Below are 19,654 nucleotides of genomic sequence, written 5' to 3' on the forward strand. Positions count from 1 at the left end.
CCTAAAGCTAGAAGACTAAAATTCTTTTGTATTGAAAATAGAGAGAATTATATGACTCGACACTTGAATCAAATATTAAAACTGCTAGAGTAAGCTCACTATTTCACGATTCAAAAGAAAAAGAAGGAGCACAGGGAACAAAGAATATAGAAATGAGTAATCTAAAATAAAATGCACTGCCTCCATCAGAAAAAAAATTACCACACAGAACTCCAACAACAAAATACAATTCAAAGCAACAATTTTAGTCATCTGAAACTATGACTAAAAATGCAAAATAGGCACTGCCTTCAAAGAAATAATATAGAATGTTTTCTACTGACCACTTTTAAAAGTTGGCAGTTATAGACCTAATCGAAAAACAAATATGAAACACTTAAATTTTTAAAGGAAACTAAAAGACATGAGTAACAAACACCTTTCAAGTTGAATATTTAAAACAGGATGAGCCAGTGTCTGATGTAACTTTACTCTCGATTTTGATAATTTAAAAGCAAACTGATGGAGTAAAGGACAAACATAGAAATTTTTATTTGAGTAATAAGTATAAGAGGATGTAAAAAATTCAACTAAAAAACATTTAACATTTAATAAGCAATATCTATTAGGACCAACTCCAATCAGTAATGACAATGTTAAAAAGTAAAATGTTCTACCAATAAATAACTTTATCATAAAACAGTTCTCACAGATAAGGCAATATTCTGATGAAAGATAAACAGAACACTGATCCAAAGTAGGCTAAATCTAAATCTATTACTGTACACAAAAAGAAACTTCCTAGAAATGTCTGCAAAGCAAATTCACTTTGCTCATTTGATAACTTTTTTTTAAACAAATGTCCTTAAAAATTTTGCACAAATTAATGGCATTTTCCTTTACAATAATTTCTAAATTTGCCTCAATAAATCCATTTTATCAATTGAACCTTTCGGCTTTGAAAAAAATCCAACATGAAACAATATTCTTAAATGTAACAGGCAAGTGTGAAAATGTCATATTAAAATTTTAATGGTGAAGAAAAGCTGCTCCATTTTACTTTGAAAATAGCCTTACTTTCCCTTATGAAACAAAACAGTATTTTTGGCAATGTAATTCCTAGGTTCAATATATTTTTAGTTTTTCCCCTTTTTTATTTAGCAAAGAAGGTGGAAGAAACCTTCCATTACTTTAATAAAATGAATATAATAAATTATATCTAGACAAATTATGTTTCAAAAGGTAGCTATGCAGTAGTCTCCAGTCCTTGCAAAGGAGACATCCATTTCATATTATTTTAATAATCCAAGTAAAAAAATACTTTAGCTTAAATGCCCACGCTAAAAAAGGGCTTGGTTTTTTGTTTGTAACGCATTCTTCCTAAAGTAACATAATTACTATGAGAAGCTAATTCCCACAAATATAACTATATATAACTATAATCTCTCATAAAGAAGCTCAATTCAAGTTGATAAGCTTTCGGTTCCCATCACTTGAGATAAAATTTTCCCAACTGCACGAGGAAATAATTTCACCCTCAATTTGCTCAATCTGCACTTGCTACACAGGTACAATACATAGTATATTATAGATATATATACTAGTAACATTTTTACATATGTTAGTTTATACCATAACTGTAGTATATGGTCTCTTGGATTTTTTCACAATTGCTTTACTTTTCCATGAAACAGGATATGCTTCTCTTACACAGAATGCAACAATGTTTCAACATAATACTATAATTAAACATCAATAATGAAATATTTAACTTGAAGTGGAAGCACAATAAATGAAAAAAATTACACCCTGCAAGTTATTTAAAACAATGTTGAACTAAAGAAGAATTTATTGTAGGGGGAGGGGTGGCTATTGTAAACAACACTTGAGGAATTCATCCTCGAAAGGTAGGCTGTTACATCCTATATAGGAGAAAAAAGGTTTTTCTATAAGAAATTAATCTCTTCTAAAACAATTGAAGTGTCTCTTAAAATGGCTCTAGGATAAAAGCAAGTTGAAAATGATGAAATAAAAGCTACCAGGCAAATCATAATGACTAATAAGAAAGGTTTTGGAGAGAAATCTAGGTTCAAATTCCTGGCCATACCACTTATACAAACTGTGACTTTGGCAAGTTTCTTAATTTCTTTTAGCCTCAATTTTTTCATCTACAAAACTGGTCATTGTGCTAAATAAGAAACAGCAAAATTAGTTATTTTGCTGAGTCTGGTACTTAGAAAGGGCTCAATAAGGTGGCTATAATGAATATTGTCAAGATAATTGAGGTGGGGGGACCTCATTAATGACCTTGCAAAAACTCCTATGGTCTTTGCTTTAAAACCCACTTCTTTCTTGCTGGGTACTGTTACTGGTACTTTTCTGCTGTTCACTTTTAGTGTAAAAGACTTTACAAAACTAAGAAGAAAAAAAATAGCGAGAGGGGGGTTAAAAACCGAATTTTACAGGTAGACAGAACCCGGGCCTACGCAAAACTATGCGTGCTGCAGAATCTGTCATCCTACCTTTCAAATATCCTACCGAGTCCCAGCCAAGTTGATGGGGGGTTAGGAGGATATTTCCCGGTAAATGTTTTTTAAAACAAAACGACCAAGCAAAAGACAAGTCTAGCACCCAGTCGTATTAAAAATGATGAGTTCTTACTTATTTGCTGAACCAATGAAAAAAGCTGTACATTTCAGACAGAAACTAACGTTCCAGGAAAACCGACTTAAGTGAACAAAATTTTCATTTTCTATTCTGAATTGGAGTCCCTTACCAAGAGCTCAGACTTAAAACTTAAGCTTCATTCCACTAAATTAAAAAAAAAAAGAAATTATCCCAAATTAAAAAAAAAAAAAAAAAGGACTGAGCTTTAAAAGTGATCAAGTAAAACTGCCTAAAGTTACATAGCTTGTAGAATTTGGAAGCAGATGGAATTCGAACTCGCATCCCTAGACTGCAAAGTCCAAGCTGTTTTCACTATACTAAAGCTTGCGCCTCTGCTTGTCTCCCTAAACTGTCTGGTAGAAAGAACATTTATAATTAAGCATCCCCCTCCCTCCTCCCTTTCTCTGTTGCCAACCCTTCCATCTCAGACTACCTCCTATGCTGGGCTATTATAAACTCAATACGGCAGGCAAAAGGCCAGATGCACTAATTCTAGGAATCGGAGTACAGGCCCAAAGAACAGAAATCTGTTTTACTTCCTACGCTGGACGGAAGGTCTGGCGCCACTGCCATCATCGACAAACACAGGCTGGGGTCCAGAGTGGCTGCAGACCGCGCCCAGGTCTCAAGTTTTAGTAAAGGCCCATGTTCAGGCCAGGCGAGGAGGGAAGAGAAGGTTATTCTTTCCCGACACCCTGGCCACGGCGGGTGCACAGAGAAGCATGGAGTCGCAGGAATAGTGCAAACGATAAACCCTAAAGTCCCTCTTCAGCCGGTTAAACACACTTACTTGAGCGAAGTAATTTCAAGACACAAGGCCGGCACCGGCAACGGGAAGGGCTCCTCTGTCCTCCAGCCCCAGGGACGGACAGTGACGACATCCGGGCCGCGCCGCCAAGAGTGAAAGCCCAGCCAGGGCCAGGCTTACCGACCGCTCGCTCGCGGCAGGGGCGGGGCCTCAAGCGGCGCAGCCTTTAAGCGTCACGCACCGGGCTCTGCTTCTGGACCCGGGGTTTGAACATGTCGCGCCTGAAGGCAGTTGCTGAGCGGAATCCGCAAGCAGGTTTCAGAGCTGAAAGGAGAGACTGCGGTGCTTCAGTACCCCAGGGACTGTTAAAGGCTGCGAGGAAGAGCGGCCAGTTAAATCTGTCGGGTCGGAACCTCAGTGAAGGTAAGGTCCGGAGGTTATGAGCCGATCGTGCTTCCTTTCAGAAAGCACTTGGCCCTGGTGGCCTCCTTTTCCTCTGGCCTGGCTTTGGCCACATTTGCCTCAGGTCCCTAGGCAGGATCCCAGTGCTCTAATTCAGGCACTTGTCCCTTTTCCATGGCTCCGTCAGTTCGGTTCCTAATTTCGCTCCAGGAGTCACTGGTGAAAGGATCCTGCTGGGAATATGGCCAAAATTTAAACGGGCCGCTTTCCCGGATACCCACAGTCTATGAAATAAAATTAGCTATCAAATAATGGGCAGATACTTTCTTTATTTGGCCCTCATTTTCCCCCTCTTAAGCGTGAATGCCACTCTTCCCTATCAAGACTCTTTTCTTGGTGCAGCTGGGCAGAGTCCTAAATACAAGGAATAATGAGCATATTTCCTAAACTGCTGACCAAGTTAGACGCCAGAAAAAATGAATCTAGAACCATCCTGAAAAACCTAAAGATCAGCAAGCATAAATCCAGATACCATGAATGAATAATAGCCAGATGCTCTTCTGATTATATTTTGTATAAGGGTGGGCGTGGAAAGAGTGGAGAGAGAAAATATAACATTCTTTCTCTAATTTTTTCTTCTACTTGTCAGGTTTTAGTCTATCCGGGGTGAAAACGTTCCATTTTCCTACTAATGATTGCTTTTTTATTGTGCCATGTAGAGAGTAGACCAAACAAATACTTGCTAAATGAATGAAAGGATATATAACAAAATCTCTGCTCTACTTGATAAAGCTTTTAATGAATAAGAGAATAATTATTTTAAAACTACTGATGTGCCTATACACTTGCTTTTCCAAAAGAATGGAACATTTTCCTTTATACCTGACTAGGGCTCACTCCTTTGCTTCCTGTAAAGATTCTGCTCAGAGGTCACACCTCAGGCCCTTCCTAAGTATCTATCTTTACCATTGCTAACACTCTGTTCTCTTACCTGTTTAATTTTTAAATAGCAATTACCACTATGAGAAAAGATATAAGTGGGAGAGGCATGTGGTATTTGTAGATTACATATCAAAAAGCAGTTTTTGTTAACCATAATATAGAAAGTGTTTATCTATAACCTTCAGTTTCATCTATTGTCAGTCAACCTTAAACATCCAAACTGCTATAATTCTAAACTATAGTAGTCCTTTATATGGGGCCGTACTCCTTATCTTTGTATCTTTGCTAATGTACGTTTGAGATGCTTATCTTGCTGTGCCTTATTTTCTCATTTATAATGTCATAATAATAGGACCTACTAAGGTTTAAATGAGATAATGTACATAAAGTGACTGGTACATAAAAAATACAGTGTTGTTATCATTGCAATAGCCTCCTGGATTTCTTGTTTTCAGTCTCACTCTCTAAATCATTGTCATTACCAAGAGTTAACTTTCCACAACACAGATCTTATTATGTCACTCACAGCATTTAATGACTCCTCATAGCCCTCAAGATTCAGTATAAATTTCTTAGTACAACATACAAAAGCCTTTTGAAATCTTACCACTGAGTATCTATATAAGACCTCCCATCTCTTTTCAGATTCCTATGCTTTAACAATGACAATAACAAAAACAATTTTCTCCATAGTTTACATTACTGTTCACTCTTAGTGTTAAACAGTTCTGAGTTTTGATAAATGCATAATGCCATGTATCCACCATCACAGTATCATAGAATAGTTTTTTGCCCTTAAAATCTCCCAAGATCTACCTATTTTATTCCTACTCTGCTTCACCTGTGGCAACCACCAGTTTTTTTTTTACTGTAGTTTTACCTTTTCTAAAATGTCATATAATTGGAATCAGAGTATATAGCTTTTTCAGACTGGCTTTTTTTCACTAAACATATGCATTTTAGTTTATTTCTTTTTGTGGCTTGAGAGCTCATTTCTTTTTGTCACTGAATAATATTTCATGATAGATATATACCACTTCGTTTAACCATTCACCTTTTGAAGGACACCTCAGTTGCTTCCAGTTTTTGGCAGTTATGAATGAAGCTGCTATTTGTGTGCGTGTTTTTGTGTGGACATAAGTTTTCAACTCATTTGAGTATAAACCTAGAAACCCTATTACCAGATCACATGGTAAGACTATGCTTAACTTTATAGGAAATTGCTGTACTATTTTCCAAAGTGGATGTACCATTTTCATTCCCACCAGCAATGAATGAGTTCCTGTTGCTCAACATCTTTGCCACCATTTGGTATTATCAGGTTTTGGGAGTTTATTCTAATAGATGTGTAGTAGTTTCTCACAGTTGTTTTAATTTGCTATTTTTTAATGACATGTGTATCAACTTTTCATATGCTCATTTGCCATCTGTATATTTTTGGTGAGGTACCTGTTCAGATTTTTTGCCTATTTTTAACTGGATTGTTTGTTTCCTTATTTTTGAGCATGTTTGTCATTTACCTTTTCATGCTACATGTCTCTGCTCAATAACTGATGGTTCAATGAATAAGTGACACATAAAAGAGGCCAGTAGCCTATTGGTGATGGTTCTTAAAATCAGTGTTATATGAAGTTTGGATAAAAGCTACAAAGTGTTTTTCTGACATAAAGTAATTGCAGAAATGATTATTACTTTTACTAAATTGTCCCTTGTACTGGCCTACACATTGTTGTATTTTTAAAAATATACTGATTTTTTAAAAAGTCCCCTCATTATCTTTATTAGTATCCCCAAATAGTATTACCTAAAATTCTGAATTATGTTCAAAAGATATTATCAAACATGGATTCTTTCTTATGTATGAGATATCATAAGAAATATTTTATATGAAATATATGAAATAATAAATATGGACGTGTTTATATGCTCTGCGGAGTTCTACATATTTATTTAAATAGCATCTCTTATGTACCTTTCTATGTTTCTTCTAGATATTGTACTAGGTACCAAGGAAGCAAAATGACACTTTGAACAATTCAGTCGCATAAGCATTTTAACATGAGTTTTATTCAAATTTATTTATTAAGTATTGCATATGTTAGAAGTGCTGTCAAAAGCATGGTGGTGTGAGAGATCTCCCCTGATCTCTCCCCTTGAAATTACAAGCTGAACACCTACAGTCCAACAGATAACACCCAACCTGCACACAAGCTCGTCTGAGGAGTCTGCGCATCAGACATCTGAAGGTGGGCAAATCACAGTAGCTGGGAGGAGAAAGGGAAGCAGGTGCTGCAGAATGCAGCCCGGAGCTGCTCGCAGGATGAGGGGGAAGGGAGAATTACACAGTGTTTTTCTGACTCTTTGAAGTCCAAAACATTCCTGCCTGAGTGATCAGCATATTCCATGTGTTGGAGCCCAGTAAGCAGGGCAGAGAGCAAAGCAGAGACTGAGTATGGAGGGGCAACAGCTGTGTCTTAGCAACCCCCATTGCCAGGCAGAAATCTGAGTCACAGAGCCTGGCCACCTCCCTCTACCATTCCAGAGCATGCAACCTCAACTCTTGTACCCAGGGGAATCTGCAGCCGTCAAAACTGAAACACACAGTGCAGCTGGTCCTAGTGATAGTAGAGGAGATATAGAAGCCAGACATTTGAAGCTTGAGGGCCAGAATTACTGGAAGGAAAACAGCCACACATAGCACTGGCCTCTCCTGCTCAGTCAGGCTGATTTGGATGGAAACAGCAGACAGAGCATTTCATCTGACTGTTGGGGCAGTACCAGACTTCAGGGCCTTTTCAGAGGCTCGGACCCCCATCGCCCTTCACATTCTCTCACAAAGATGAACCTTGGGATTGAGGCGACCTGGTGACAGAGGGGAGACACAGCTCTTCAGAGAATAAAGGTTATTTTTAACCTCAAAGCAGAGATCCAGGAGGTTTGAGCAGCGCAGAAGGCTTGGGCGCCACCCACTGGAAATCTAAAGAAAAACCTCATCAACCTGCTAACGAGAGATCACTACATAATAAATTTTCTTTTTCTTTTCTTTTTTTTTTTTAAAGAGTACATTCCCATTAATGCCTAGGTGGAGAAATAGTCCGTCAAAAACCATGAACAACCAAGGTGACAAGGCAACTCAGAAAGAAAATGAAAAATCCCCAGAAAATAAGCTTAAAAGTATAGAAATGTACAATTTAAATAATAGAGAATTCAAGATTGCACTTCTGAAAAAACTCAGAGAGATACAAGAAAATTCTGATTGACAGTTCAAAGAGCTTAGAAACAAAATCCATGAGTAACGGGAATACTTAACCAAGGAGATTAAAACTCTAAAAAAGAACCAAATGGAAGTTCTGGAGCTGAAGAACTCATTAAGAGCGATGAAGAATGAAACAGCAAGCTCAGGAAAGAGCTGACCAAATGAAGGAAAGAATTAGTGATATTGAAGACAGAAATCTGGAAATGATGCAGATGGAAGGAGAGAGACTTGAAAGTGGGGAAAAAGTGAAATAACTACGAGAACTATCTGATAATAAAAAAAAAAAACAATACAAGAATAATGGGTATACTAGAGGAGAAGAGAGGGAGAAGGGAACAGAGAGCATATTCAAACAAATAGTTGATGAGAATTCCCCAAAACTACAGAAGGAACTGGATGCTCAAATCCTAGAAGCAAACGGAACACCTATATCTCAACCCAAAAAGGTCTTTTCCAAGACACATTATATTAAAATTATCAAAAATTAATGACAAAAAAATCTCAAGGCAGCCAGGGAAAAGAAGATGATAACTTATAAAGGAAAACCCGTTAGATTATCATCAGACTTTTCATCACAAACTTAACAAGCTAAGAGAGAATGGAACCAAATATGCAAACTATTGAAAGAGAGAAATTACTAGCCAAGAATAATATATCCAGCAAAGTTCTTCTTTAGATATGAAGAAGAAATAAAGAACTTTTCAAATATACAGAAGCTGAGGGAATTTTCCACCACAAGCCCTGCATTACAGGAAATAATGGAGTGGGTCATTCTACCTGACATAAAAGGGCTAACCCATACAAAACTATGAGAAAGATGACTAACAGGCACACAGAAACAGGAAAGTGCAGCCTTTGTTAAAATAAATATTACATTATGGTTAAAGGCAAAAAAAAAACAACAACAAAAAACCCTTTAAAGAAGACAACAGCTACTGCAACCTAGAAATGAATGTACAGCATAAATAGGGATCATTTGAGACAACAAAAACAGTAAAGGGGAGGGGGTGAAGATCTGAATCTGCAAAGGGGAAGAGATAATGTGCACTCAGAAGATAAAGGACTACTCTGTGTGTACACACAACTTTCCTTCACATAAATTTAATGGTAACCACACCAAAAAAATCCAATAGAGACACTGAGCTACCAGAAAACAAGATAAAATGGCTATAGGAGATGTTGAGAATCATGATTTTACTCATATGAGGTATATAAAACTGAAAGCAACAAACAAATGAGACAAACAGACTCATGGACTTGGACAGTAAATTAGTGGTTACCAGAGAGAAGGGGCTGAGGGAGGTAGATGAGGTAAAGGGGGTCAAATATTTGGTGACAAAAGGAAATTTAACTTTGGGTAATGAACATAAAATGCAGTATACATATGACATTGAATTGTATACTTGAAACCTATTTGATTAACCAGTGTCACCCCAATAATTTTAATTTAAAAAATAGTTAATACGGTAGCAAGCAAATGTCATATGTTTTCTGAGCTTTCATATTAAGAGTAAAATTTAATTTACTTGTTAAAAAAGAAAAGAATTATATATGATAAATGATAAACATGTTACTCCAAGTCTTTATTTCCTCCTTCATATTTATACAATCATAAAAATGTATTTGTTAAGTACATTCGTGTCCATTATTCCTATATTGGAAAAATAAAATCTAGTCTTTTATTTAGATGTATATAACAAAAAGTTAAAATTCTGTCGATTCTTAGATGGTGGTCTCCTTGAAACAATTCTTTTTTAACAGGAGCTTGAAGATCAGTGAGGTTTTATTACCCTGTCAGCGTTGTTAACTGGTACCAATACAGATTAACTTTTACCTGAAATTGAAATATAGGTACTCTCTAGGGTTTTTAGATATCCTTTCTTTTTATAGACCTTAATTATTTTGTGAAAATACCATTTATTATTTTCTCTTCTTTATAAAAGCATTATGTCTGCTGTAGAAAAACTACATCCTATAGCAAACATAAAAAGCCAAAATAACCATCTAGGGTTAATCATTTATATTTTGCAGATTTTTCTGTTTTTTTTTTTTTTGTCTAAATATGTATGTATAATTTGCCTTCTGTGTATTATTTTGAACATATTTAGATTTGTACTGAGTCCTTTCTGACTTCTATTTGTACATTTTTCAGTGTCACTTGAAAAATCTGATTATTTTTAATGACTATAATATTGCACATAATGTTATGTCTACTATAGTTAATATCCAAATATTGATGATAATTTTAAAGTCATCATTTTGGTGTCAGTTCTATAACTTACTTAGAAAGGTATGCCTAAACAAAATAACTTAATAACCAACTTCAAAGAAGAATGTTAGAAATAATTCTGAAAATTTTAAGTGACAGCATTTTTATTAGCAGCAACTTAAGAATATATCATCACAAATGATATATTCACTAGAGATATTGCAGCTGTTTCATTAGATCAGATAAAATAGTAGAGTTAAAAAAGAGTTATTAATTATTGCCTTGTGGTTGCATGACCCTGGCAGAACAGTATTATAGGAATGTTTTGGGTTGATTCATCAAAAACTGAAGGAAAGTAAAAGGTGCCAGAGTTTGAAATAAAAGAATGCTAAATTCTAAAGGAAACCAAACTGTTAAACTGATAGGAAAATTGATAAGTGGATAACTTATTAAACAAGCCAAATTAGTTTAGAAAGCGTTATTTAAAAGGGAAATATGGGTGTAAGGCTATCCTTCCATATCTTGAAGAGAGCAGTTTGGTTAGTGTCCATTTGTGGATTTAAGTAAATAGGTCTAGGACTACTAGGCCTCAAGATGTCATGCCTTCTATTTTAGGGTAATGAAGATTTGTCTTATTCCGTATGTATAGTTATGACAAGATAAAAAGTATAAAATAAACAGTATATTTACCAAGGTTTTAAACAACCATCTTCAAGTATTCTGATAAATTAGCTTGACTGTATTTTGATTACTAGTTGTCTTAATGGAATTTACTGTGATATTCTAAACAGCTAATAAGAATCCAGATTTTAATAACAAATAATTCCAGAAAGAAACTGTGCTTCCAGGTGAGTAGATCATCAAAACAAGCTAATTCTTAAAAATGAAAGCAAGAGGAAAATGCCTTGATCTAGATGTAATGGCAGAATCTTGAGGTGAACATTTAATTTTCAGTAAACTGAAATCCAGTGAAGCCTACCTCTTTGGATTATAAAATAAGTAACTAATTAATTGAAAATCCCATTCCTATTTCTTGATCTGTTAAAGTAATTCTAAACTTTAGTGTCTCAGTCTCTTGAGATGTATATCTCAAGTTATTATCAATGCCAAAGTGTTTAATAAAGCGGTGCAAACTTAAATGTATCCTTATATTAATGACATTCATGTTCACTCACATTTTAATACGTTTCTTGAGTAGGAGAGGAAAAGTGTTAGCTAATAAGTGAATATCATCTATCATAGACATTGTCACAGAAAAAATACAGATTGGAAAGAATGGAACTGCTGGACGTATAATAATATGTGTATATTTAACTTTATAATTCACCGAATCGTCTGCCCCTAGTAATAGAGATTCAGTTGCTCTACATCATTACCAGTACTTTTATTGTCTGTCTTTTGAATATTAGCATTCTTGTGGTTGTGTTATACTACCACCTTATGGTTTAACTTACATTTCCTTCATGACTAATGATGTTGAGCATCTTTTCAGCTGCTCATTAGCCATTAGTATATCTTTTGCCAAGTGTTCAGGTTTTTTGGTCTATTTTTTAAATTGGACTATTTGTCTTATGAGTTATGAGTCATTCTCAGATATCCATCTATATTGATATCTACCTAATATATTCTATTCTGAGGCTTGCAAGTAGAGTGAATTTTCACTCTACTTGCAATTTCTCAATTTCTTTAGAAAATTATAGAATTTAAATTTTGACGAAGTTGTTTATCAATTTTTTTTTTTTATGATTTGTACTTTTTCTGCACTAAGAAATTTTATCTATCCCTAGGCTATGAAAATTTTGTCCTCTGCTTTTTTTCTCAGTATTTGATAAGGGCCTTGCTGTCTATTGTGGAAGCCTGTAGTCACATACGCCTACTTAAATTTTAATTAACCAAAATTAAATAAAATTAAAAGTTCTTCAGTCACTTTAGCTACATTTTAAGTATTCACTAGCCATATGCTACCATATTGAATAGTGCAGGTAGTGGGATATTTCTGTCATTGCAGAAAGTTCTGTTGGGTGGTGGTGTTTAAAGATATTATCTACCCTATGAGATATATATTACATATATACATATGTATGTAATATGGATATTTGTCTATTATATATGCACATATATGTGTACACGTGTACATGTGTATATATGTATATATACACATAAGATTACTTTTATATGTTGCATCATTTGTATTTTAAAAATTGGCATCCTTTATTTTTAATTTGAATTCCGTCTTTGCTACTTACTAGCTATATAATTCTAGGTCAATTATAATTTTCTCTGTGTCCTATTTTTCTCATCTATAAAATGAGGATAGTGATAGTACCTACCTTGCAGAATTGTTATGAGGTTTGAGTTAGTATTTTAGAAAATCTCCTAGTAGTTGTAAATGTTGTCTATTATTATTATTAGCTATTATTACCAGTGCTTTCTAAGACTTTACATACTTTTATTATAAAAGTTATAACATTACCTTATAAATGTTGATTTCCATGCCTTCTTTTATTCTCTTAGCATAACGGTACAGTCCATTCTTTATTTGTCTTGTGTATGTACCACAGTGTGCTGTGTGGAGTAAATATAGTTGAATAAAGATGAAAGTGAGATCTAATATGTAAAATACATATTACATATTCTGTTTTTGAATAAAATAAATTTTCGCTCTACTTGCAATTCATTGCTATTTGACTTAGTTGAAGCTGTGTTTTTTTAAAGTTTTAGCAATTGCTTTTCAGTAAATAAACTGTAACTTATAGTCAGTAAATAAAATGTAACTTAACATTTTCTTGTTTTCTTTTCTCTTTTTGGTCTGGTTGTGATGGAAATAGTACCTCAGTGTGTCTGGAGAATAAATGTGGATATCCCTGAGGAAGCTAATCAGAATCTTTCATTCAGTGCTACTGAACGATGGTGGGAGCAGACAGATTTGACCAAGCTAATCATATCCAACAATAAACTTCAGTCACTTACAGATGACCTCCGACTCCTGCCTGCACTCACTGTTCTTGATGTAAGTTGACTGATTATAGATATGGATCATTAGTTGAAGAGACTCTAAATCTAAATTTAGCCTTTGATAAGCAGAAAACCCATGTTCAATTGATAGAATGCAAATGAGAATAAGAAATTATCATTAGGCATAGCATAATGGTTTAAGATTGCAGAATTAGAACACGAGGCTTCAAATTCTGACTACTAGTTGATAGCTGTATAACCTTGGGAAAGTTACCTCTTTGTGCCTCAGTTTTCACGTAGAAACCAGGACTCATGCTACTACTTATTTTTAAAAATTGTTCTTAAAATGAGCTAATAGAATAGGAAAAGGAGTTAGAATGAAATGAGCTAATAGATACAAACAGATTTGGTATTTAACAAGTGATTACTGCTACTTTTGTTTTTTATTGCTATTATTTTTAATATCATTATTCCAGACATTAAAGCAAAAACAGTTGACCCTTGAACAATGCAGGGGTTAGGGCCACCAATACCTGTGCAGTTGAAAATTTGTGTATAACTTTTGACTCCCCAAAAACTTTACTACTACTAATCTGCTGTTGACCAGCAGGCTTACCAGTAATATAAATAGTAGATTACTATATATTGTGCATGTTATATGTATTATATACTGTATTCTTACAATAAAGCAAGATAAAGAAAATGTTATTAAGAAAATCATAAGGAAAATACATTTACATTATTTACTAAGAAAAATCTATGTATAAGAGGATCCATGCAGTTCAAACCCGTGTTGTTCAAGTTAACTATACTTAAAATTAATTATGTTTATTTAACTTGTCTTTCACACTGACTTAAATTATTGAACTTAAATTTTTGTGTGTTTATTCAGGGACTATGTTTTAGTCTCTAGTTGCCATGTCATGTGGTAAAATAAAGCATGAGTAGTTTATGTCGCAGTCTTCAGATTTCTGATGTTCTTAGGGACATCAAAAATCTTCTAATTCATGTCCGAAAAAGTATTATCTAGTCATATTTCTAGAGAAGTTTTTATTTTATTCATTTGTAAATGAATGGATTGGCTTAGGTGCTCTCTAAGATTCCTTGTACCTTGAAAACAATGATTCTTTGACAACATGAGAAAAGGCTCCCCCTCCCCTTTCATTTATTTTTTTGGTTGACATAAACCATGCTATCAGAGGGCCATTGTTAGTTAGATTCTAACACTCATTTCTCATCTGAGATTGAAATTCCACTCAATAAGGTGAAGTTTGTTTTTTACTTTTAATATTTAATATTCATAATTTCTGAAAAGCAGTTTGGTCTATTTCAAACTCCTTTTCCTATTCTATACACAGAACAATTTCCAATAGTTCAACTCAATGCTATGGAATTAGAAGAACAAGATTATTGTTGAAGAATTTTATACAACAGCAAAGCTCATGTATGGTTCATTATAAGACTAAGATACTGACTGTGTCTTTTAATAACTTTTAGATACATGACAATCAGCTAACATCCCTTCCTTCTGCTATAAGAGAATTAGAAAATCTTCAGAGACTTAATGTCAGGTAAAATTTAAACTTATTTATTTCAATATTGCTAGTATAGAGTGTAAGTCTAATATTCTTTAAAAATTAAAAACCTTTTTAACACTAGAAAATATTTTTGCATTTTTCTTAGGTTATTTTTGTTTACTTTTTGTTTTGAAATTGCCTACATGTTTTCTGGTTTTAAAATTTAGAGCCAGTTGATTTTTTTAAAAAATACTTTTTGTTTTATTTTTATGAAACGATTTTAAGTGTTTTTTTTTAGAAAACCTCTGTTGATATCTCAAGTTTTAAGTTACTTTGACATTCTAAAAAATATCTAGGTGTTAAGTAATAGGAAGAAATTTAAAACAATTCTTTCATTAATGATGAAAATTTCATAGTTTTGATATTAGTGGTTTTTAATATTTTCTGAGGACTCCTTGGGTTCTATGAATATGAATCATGTATTCATTGATAGGTACATACATGGGAGACCAGGTGGCTAAAGCTCTTGCTAACTCTCTTTGCCCTTCATTACACATCCAGACTTTCAAGAAAGAATAACTGCCTTATATGTTATATATACACAGATTAGGGAAAAATGAATTAGGGAATATTTCATTTAGGAGAAGAACAAAAAGGTTTATTCAAAACATAGTTTGAAAATTATGGTTTATAAAATAGATATTGTTACAGACCTATTTAACACACCATAGTCAAGTCTCTGTTTTCTCTAGGTATGTTAACTGTTTTGAGGGAAAATAGTGCTTCAAATAATAGTCCTTATCTTGTGAAAAACTTAAAATGACTGCAAATCAACAAAAATATCTGTACATAAAAAGGTGCTAATTGTTTAGAACTACATTAGAACTTTTTCCCTTATAAGTCAAAGGCATGGATGTGGCCTGCAAAGGCAAGAATAGAGTTCATAGGAAGAGGTGAGGTAGTATAGAGTGGGTGTGACATTAGCTTTAGCTTCCAACTCTTAAGATTATGAGCATGAGGGTGGAGGAAATAGATGAGGAAAGGAAATTGAGGACATATATACCAGAATTACATCTCTGTCCAACTAGATCCCTAGCAAATATACAAAGATTTCAATTACATGATAATAACCAATTTTTGACAATTTTTAGTGGTTCTTATTTTAGAACACATCTTTTGGCATTTTAGTTTTAACTAGTTTTATTTTAATACAACTTAAAGTTATTGTTACCCCATTATATTTCCCATTTCCCTGCTATTTGTTAAGTAATTGTATATGGCATGAAAATAGAGTGGAATTCCTAAGTGATAAATCTAGGAACAGGATAACTCATCTCTTAATTATCAGAGCGTGTGTCATCCTTAGTGACTTGAGACTTCTCTTAAACCAATATGTTGACTATATAGAAAGACTGAGCCAAAAGTTAAGACTAAGTACAAAGAAGAGTGGAGTTTCGTATTATTTTCAAATTGACATACTCGGCCCTTAGACAGAAATAACTATTTTTATCTTGAGTGCTGAGTTTAAAACATAATCCTCATAGATGTCACTCCTTTTGTAATGTATGTGTGCACATCTTTGTCAAAATTCTAAAGTTCAGATATAGTATCTGAGTTTTCACATTACATGTAAAATCAAGAGTTGATTATAAGAAAACAATCAAAAGTTCACAAATTATTTGTTTGAAAACTTTTATTTATTGTTTTTCTTTGAGACCCTCAATTCAGTAACTTTAGATTCCTATTTTAATGTGTGTGTATACTTTTAGGATATGAAGTTAGATAAATATTTAAAATTAGTAAGCATATTTCATATTTTAATGAGTCCATGTAGTTAGTAAAAAAATTGCCTTTATAAGCATTTAATAAGTTGTCACCAAATTACTCAGCATTTATTTTATTAATAGCCATAACAAACTGAAAATACTCCCTGAAGAAATTACAAATCTAAGAAACCTAAAGGGTCTCTATCTCCAGCATAATGAACTAACTTGCATACCAGAGGGATTTGAACAACTTTTCAATTTAGAAGATTTGGTAAGTTGTGGTTTTCCACTTGTTATGTAATTTGAGGTTGGTGGGATATTTTCATCAGAATTTGGATGTATAATTGAAATCATGTGAACTTGGACTGGTGATTATGTAACTAAATTATCAGAAACTATGCATTTTAATTAGATTTCTAAATTAGTCATTGTAAATTTGTTTTTCCTTTGTTTTCTTATGAAATTATCTTAGGTTTTAATTTAGGAATAGAGTTTGAGAGAGGGGTGATGAAGATAACTTTGTTATTCTGAGGCTTTTATGGCTTAGCAAAATAGAAGAAAGGTGTCTTTAGAGGATATCAATTCCATTTTCTATATTTCACTTCCTCCCTATAGGCCCTATAGCCCTCTCTCCTCTGAGTGTCCCCTCGGTACCTAGATAATCCCTTTAAGATCTGCCTTTTTTTGTTGTTTTTCAAAATTTTTATTACATCTACGTCACCTCTTAGAGATAACTATAAAGCAATATAAATATTATTTAAATCATATTAAGTACTATAAAAACAATAGGTATTGTGTGCTTTGCATATGGCAAAGTAGATAGTTTTATCCCCTAATGCAGATAAGAAACTTGGCTTATGAAAAAGAAGTAACTTATCAGAAGTCATTCAACTAATAAGTAAAGAATTCAGGATTTTAACATAAGTCAGTTTGACATCAAGGTGTTTCCCTTTTTTTTCTGCTTTACCACTGAAGGAGTAAAATTCCACTGTAAGGTATCCTATCTGAAAGACTTAAACTGTATTAGATCAGATGTTCCAATATATAATCTCTACTCCACATAGTTATATTATGTTCTTGTTCTTTTCACTATTACATGTTTTAATAAATATATTTATGTCATTTTAACCTTTATTTTTCATTAAAGGAAAAATTATTTCTTTTACTCTTTTTTTTTTTTTTGTAAATACATCCTCCTTGATATTTCCCTATCTGCTCTAATGTTGAAATTAAAATATATGCTTTCTTCAGTCATTCTTTCATTATTTCTGTCTTCCAGTCTGATCATATTGGAAATAAGGTTTGGAAAATAAAAGTCATAGGTAAATAAAATGAATGACAAAAAAGGAGGAAGCCGTCAGATTTTGTGGTAAAAGACAGCAATTAAATTTTTTTTTAAAGAGTCTATTTAGAATAGAAAGGAAACCTTCTAGTAGACTACAGCAGTTCCCAGTTGTTTCATCTTTTATAGGTTCCCTGGTTCCAAGTAGCATAATGAAAGGATGTTTCAGCTGGGAATTGTTTAAGGACTCAGTATCAAATAAACGATAATATGAGCAACAGTATATTAAAACAGTATATTATATTAAAAGAATAAGCATCTGTAATAATATATGCTAATATATTCTTAGTTATATAAAAACTGTTTAACATAATGCTACTAAATAAATATTGAAGAAATGACAGCATAAATATTAATTTATATGTAATGTACTTATATTTTATATCTAATTTAATTATTAACTGTAATAATGAAATGTTTAACTTTATTAGTAATTCTGTTGATTTGGGTTCTTTAAAAATGTCAAGATTTTGTGAATTAATATCTTCTCTGTTAGAAACTTTTAATTTTAATTTTTATTGGAACAATTTTAGGTTTTTAGAAATGTAAAGGTAATACAGAGAGTTCTCATCTTCCCTTCACCCAGCTTTCCTAATGTTAACATTTTACATAACTATGGGACAATTGTAAAAATTAAGAAATTAACATTGGTACAATATTACTAACTAAACTACAGATTTTATTAAAATTTTCCCACCTTTTCCACTAATGTCCTTTTTTTTTTGTCTCAGGATCCAATCTAGAATACTACATTTCATCTAGTGATCAGTAACTTTTGATATTACACCATATTTATTTATTAGTAATTTGTGAATTCTTAGAGCTGAGAGTATTGATTTGTAGATTATTATATTCTATGTTGTAGATACGAAAATATGTTATTTTATGTTAAAATAATAAATACAGTACATATGTATATATGTACACATATTTTTTTTAAATGCTGAGCCAGCATTTTTATCTTTATCTATCTTCTTGGAGTTACAGAATGTAATTGTTTAATCTTAGACTAATTGAAAGTCTTCAGAGAACAGTTCCTTTGTTATTTCTTTCTTATTGTTGCCACTGGCCCTACCTAACAGTTTGCTGATAGCTAGTAGAGTACTTACACCAAATTTGGATGTCATAAGAATTATCTGATTTATACCATTGTCTTTTCAAGGGAGTTTCAAAAAAAATTCCTCTCATAACTGTTTAAAGAAAAAACAGAAACAATGACTTAAAGAAGCATCGTGGTATAGAGACTAATTAGGCAAGCTTGAATGAATACAAAATAGAGAGTGGAATAGACTTCTGGACTTAGTCAAAGCAGACTTAGGTTAACAGAAGAAACAAGAGGGAATAATTTTTCCTCAAATTAAAACAGCCACTTTGTCAGCTTTATTTTTTTCTTTCAATAATTTTTTTTTCTTGCAAAGATGTGTTTCATAATATTAGTTTACCCATACAGTTTCCCTAGTTTATTATAGATACTCAATATACATTGGATAAAGAAATTGATTTTTTTAATTGAAAACAGGAGGCTTTATATAGCACGGCAATATGACTAGAAACCTTTATGTAAAATCATTCTGAAGTCAGAATTCATTGTAATTTCTCTCTGCTGTATTATTGGACACATAATAGGCCCACACAATTTGGAGGCAATGAATGATGATTTGTGAAATCAGTGAATGAGGGTTACAAAACATTACCTCTGAAATAGTTTTTTTAATGTTTCGATTCCTACAAAATTCTGAAATACACTTTAGGGATAATTTACTTAATTTACTCATTCATTTCTTCATTTTATCTTTCTATTTTTAAAGGATCTTTCAAACAATCGCCTTACAACTATTCCTGCTAGTTTTTCTTTATCCAGTCTGGTGCGA

General features: G+C 33.0%; 2 protein-coding genes across 10 annotated transcripts in view; one reads left to right on the plus strand and one right to left on the minus strand.

Moving 5' to 3' along the window:
- SRSF11 (serine and arginine rich splicing factor 11) overlaps positions 1–3,569 on the minus strand; it is a 42,531-nt gene extending 38,962 nt beyond the window's left edge. For 4 of the 8 annotated variants that reach the window (XM_011365715.2, XM_023533908.1, XM_023533907.1 and 1 more), the window contains exon 1: positions 3,437–3,569. The gene's annotated coding sequence lies outside the window, so the exon portion shown is untranslated. The remainder of the gene's footprint in view (positions 1–3,436) is intronic. The other 4 variants (XM_023533906.1, XM_023533901.1, XM_023533909.1 and 1 more) reach the window with 3 other exon arrangements.
- Positions 3,570–3,598: 29 nt separating this feature from the next.
- The window catches only part of LRRC40 (leucine rich repeat containing 40), a 43,334-nt gene continuing 27,278 nt past the window's right edge, over positions 3,599–19,654 (plus strand). For both annotated transcript variants that reach the window (XM_023533898.1, XM_011365717.2), the window contains exons 1-4: positions 3,599–3,817; positions 13,032–13,213; positions 14,656–14,729; positions 16,583–16,712. In XM_023533898.1, the coding sequence (XP_023389666.1) occupies positions 3,667–3,817; positions 13,032–13,213; positions 14,656–14,729; positions 16,583–16,712 (537 nt within the window). In that variant the 5' untranslated portion in view covers positions 3,599–3,666. The remainder of the gene's footprint in view (positions 3,818–13,031; positions 13,214–14,655; positions 14,730–16,582; positions 16,713–19,654) is intronic.

This window comes from Pteropus vampyrus, unplaced genomic scaffold (assembly GCF_000151845.1).
Source record: "Pteropus vampyrus isolate Shadow unplaced genomic scaffold, Pvam_2.0 Scaffold115, whole genome shotgun sequence".
NCBI lineage: Eukaryota > Metazoa > Chordata > Mammalia > Chiroptera > Pteropodidae > Pteropus > Pteropus vampyrus.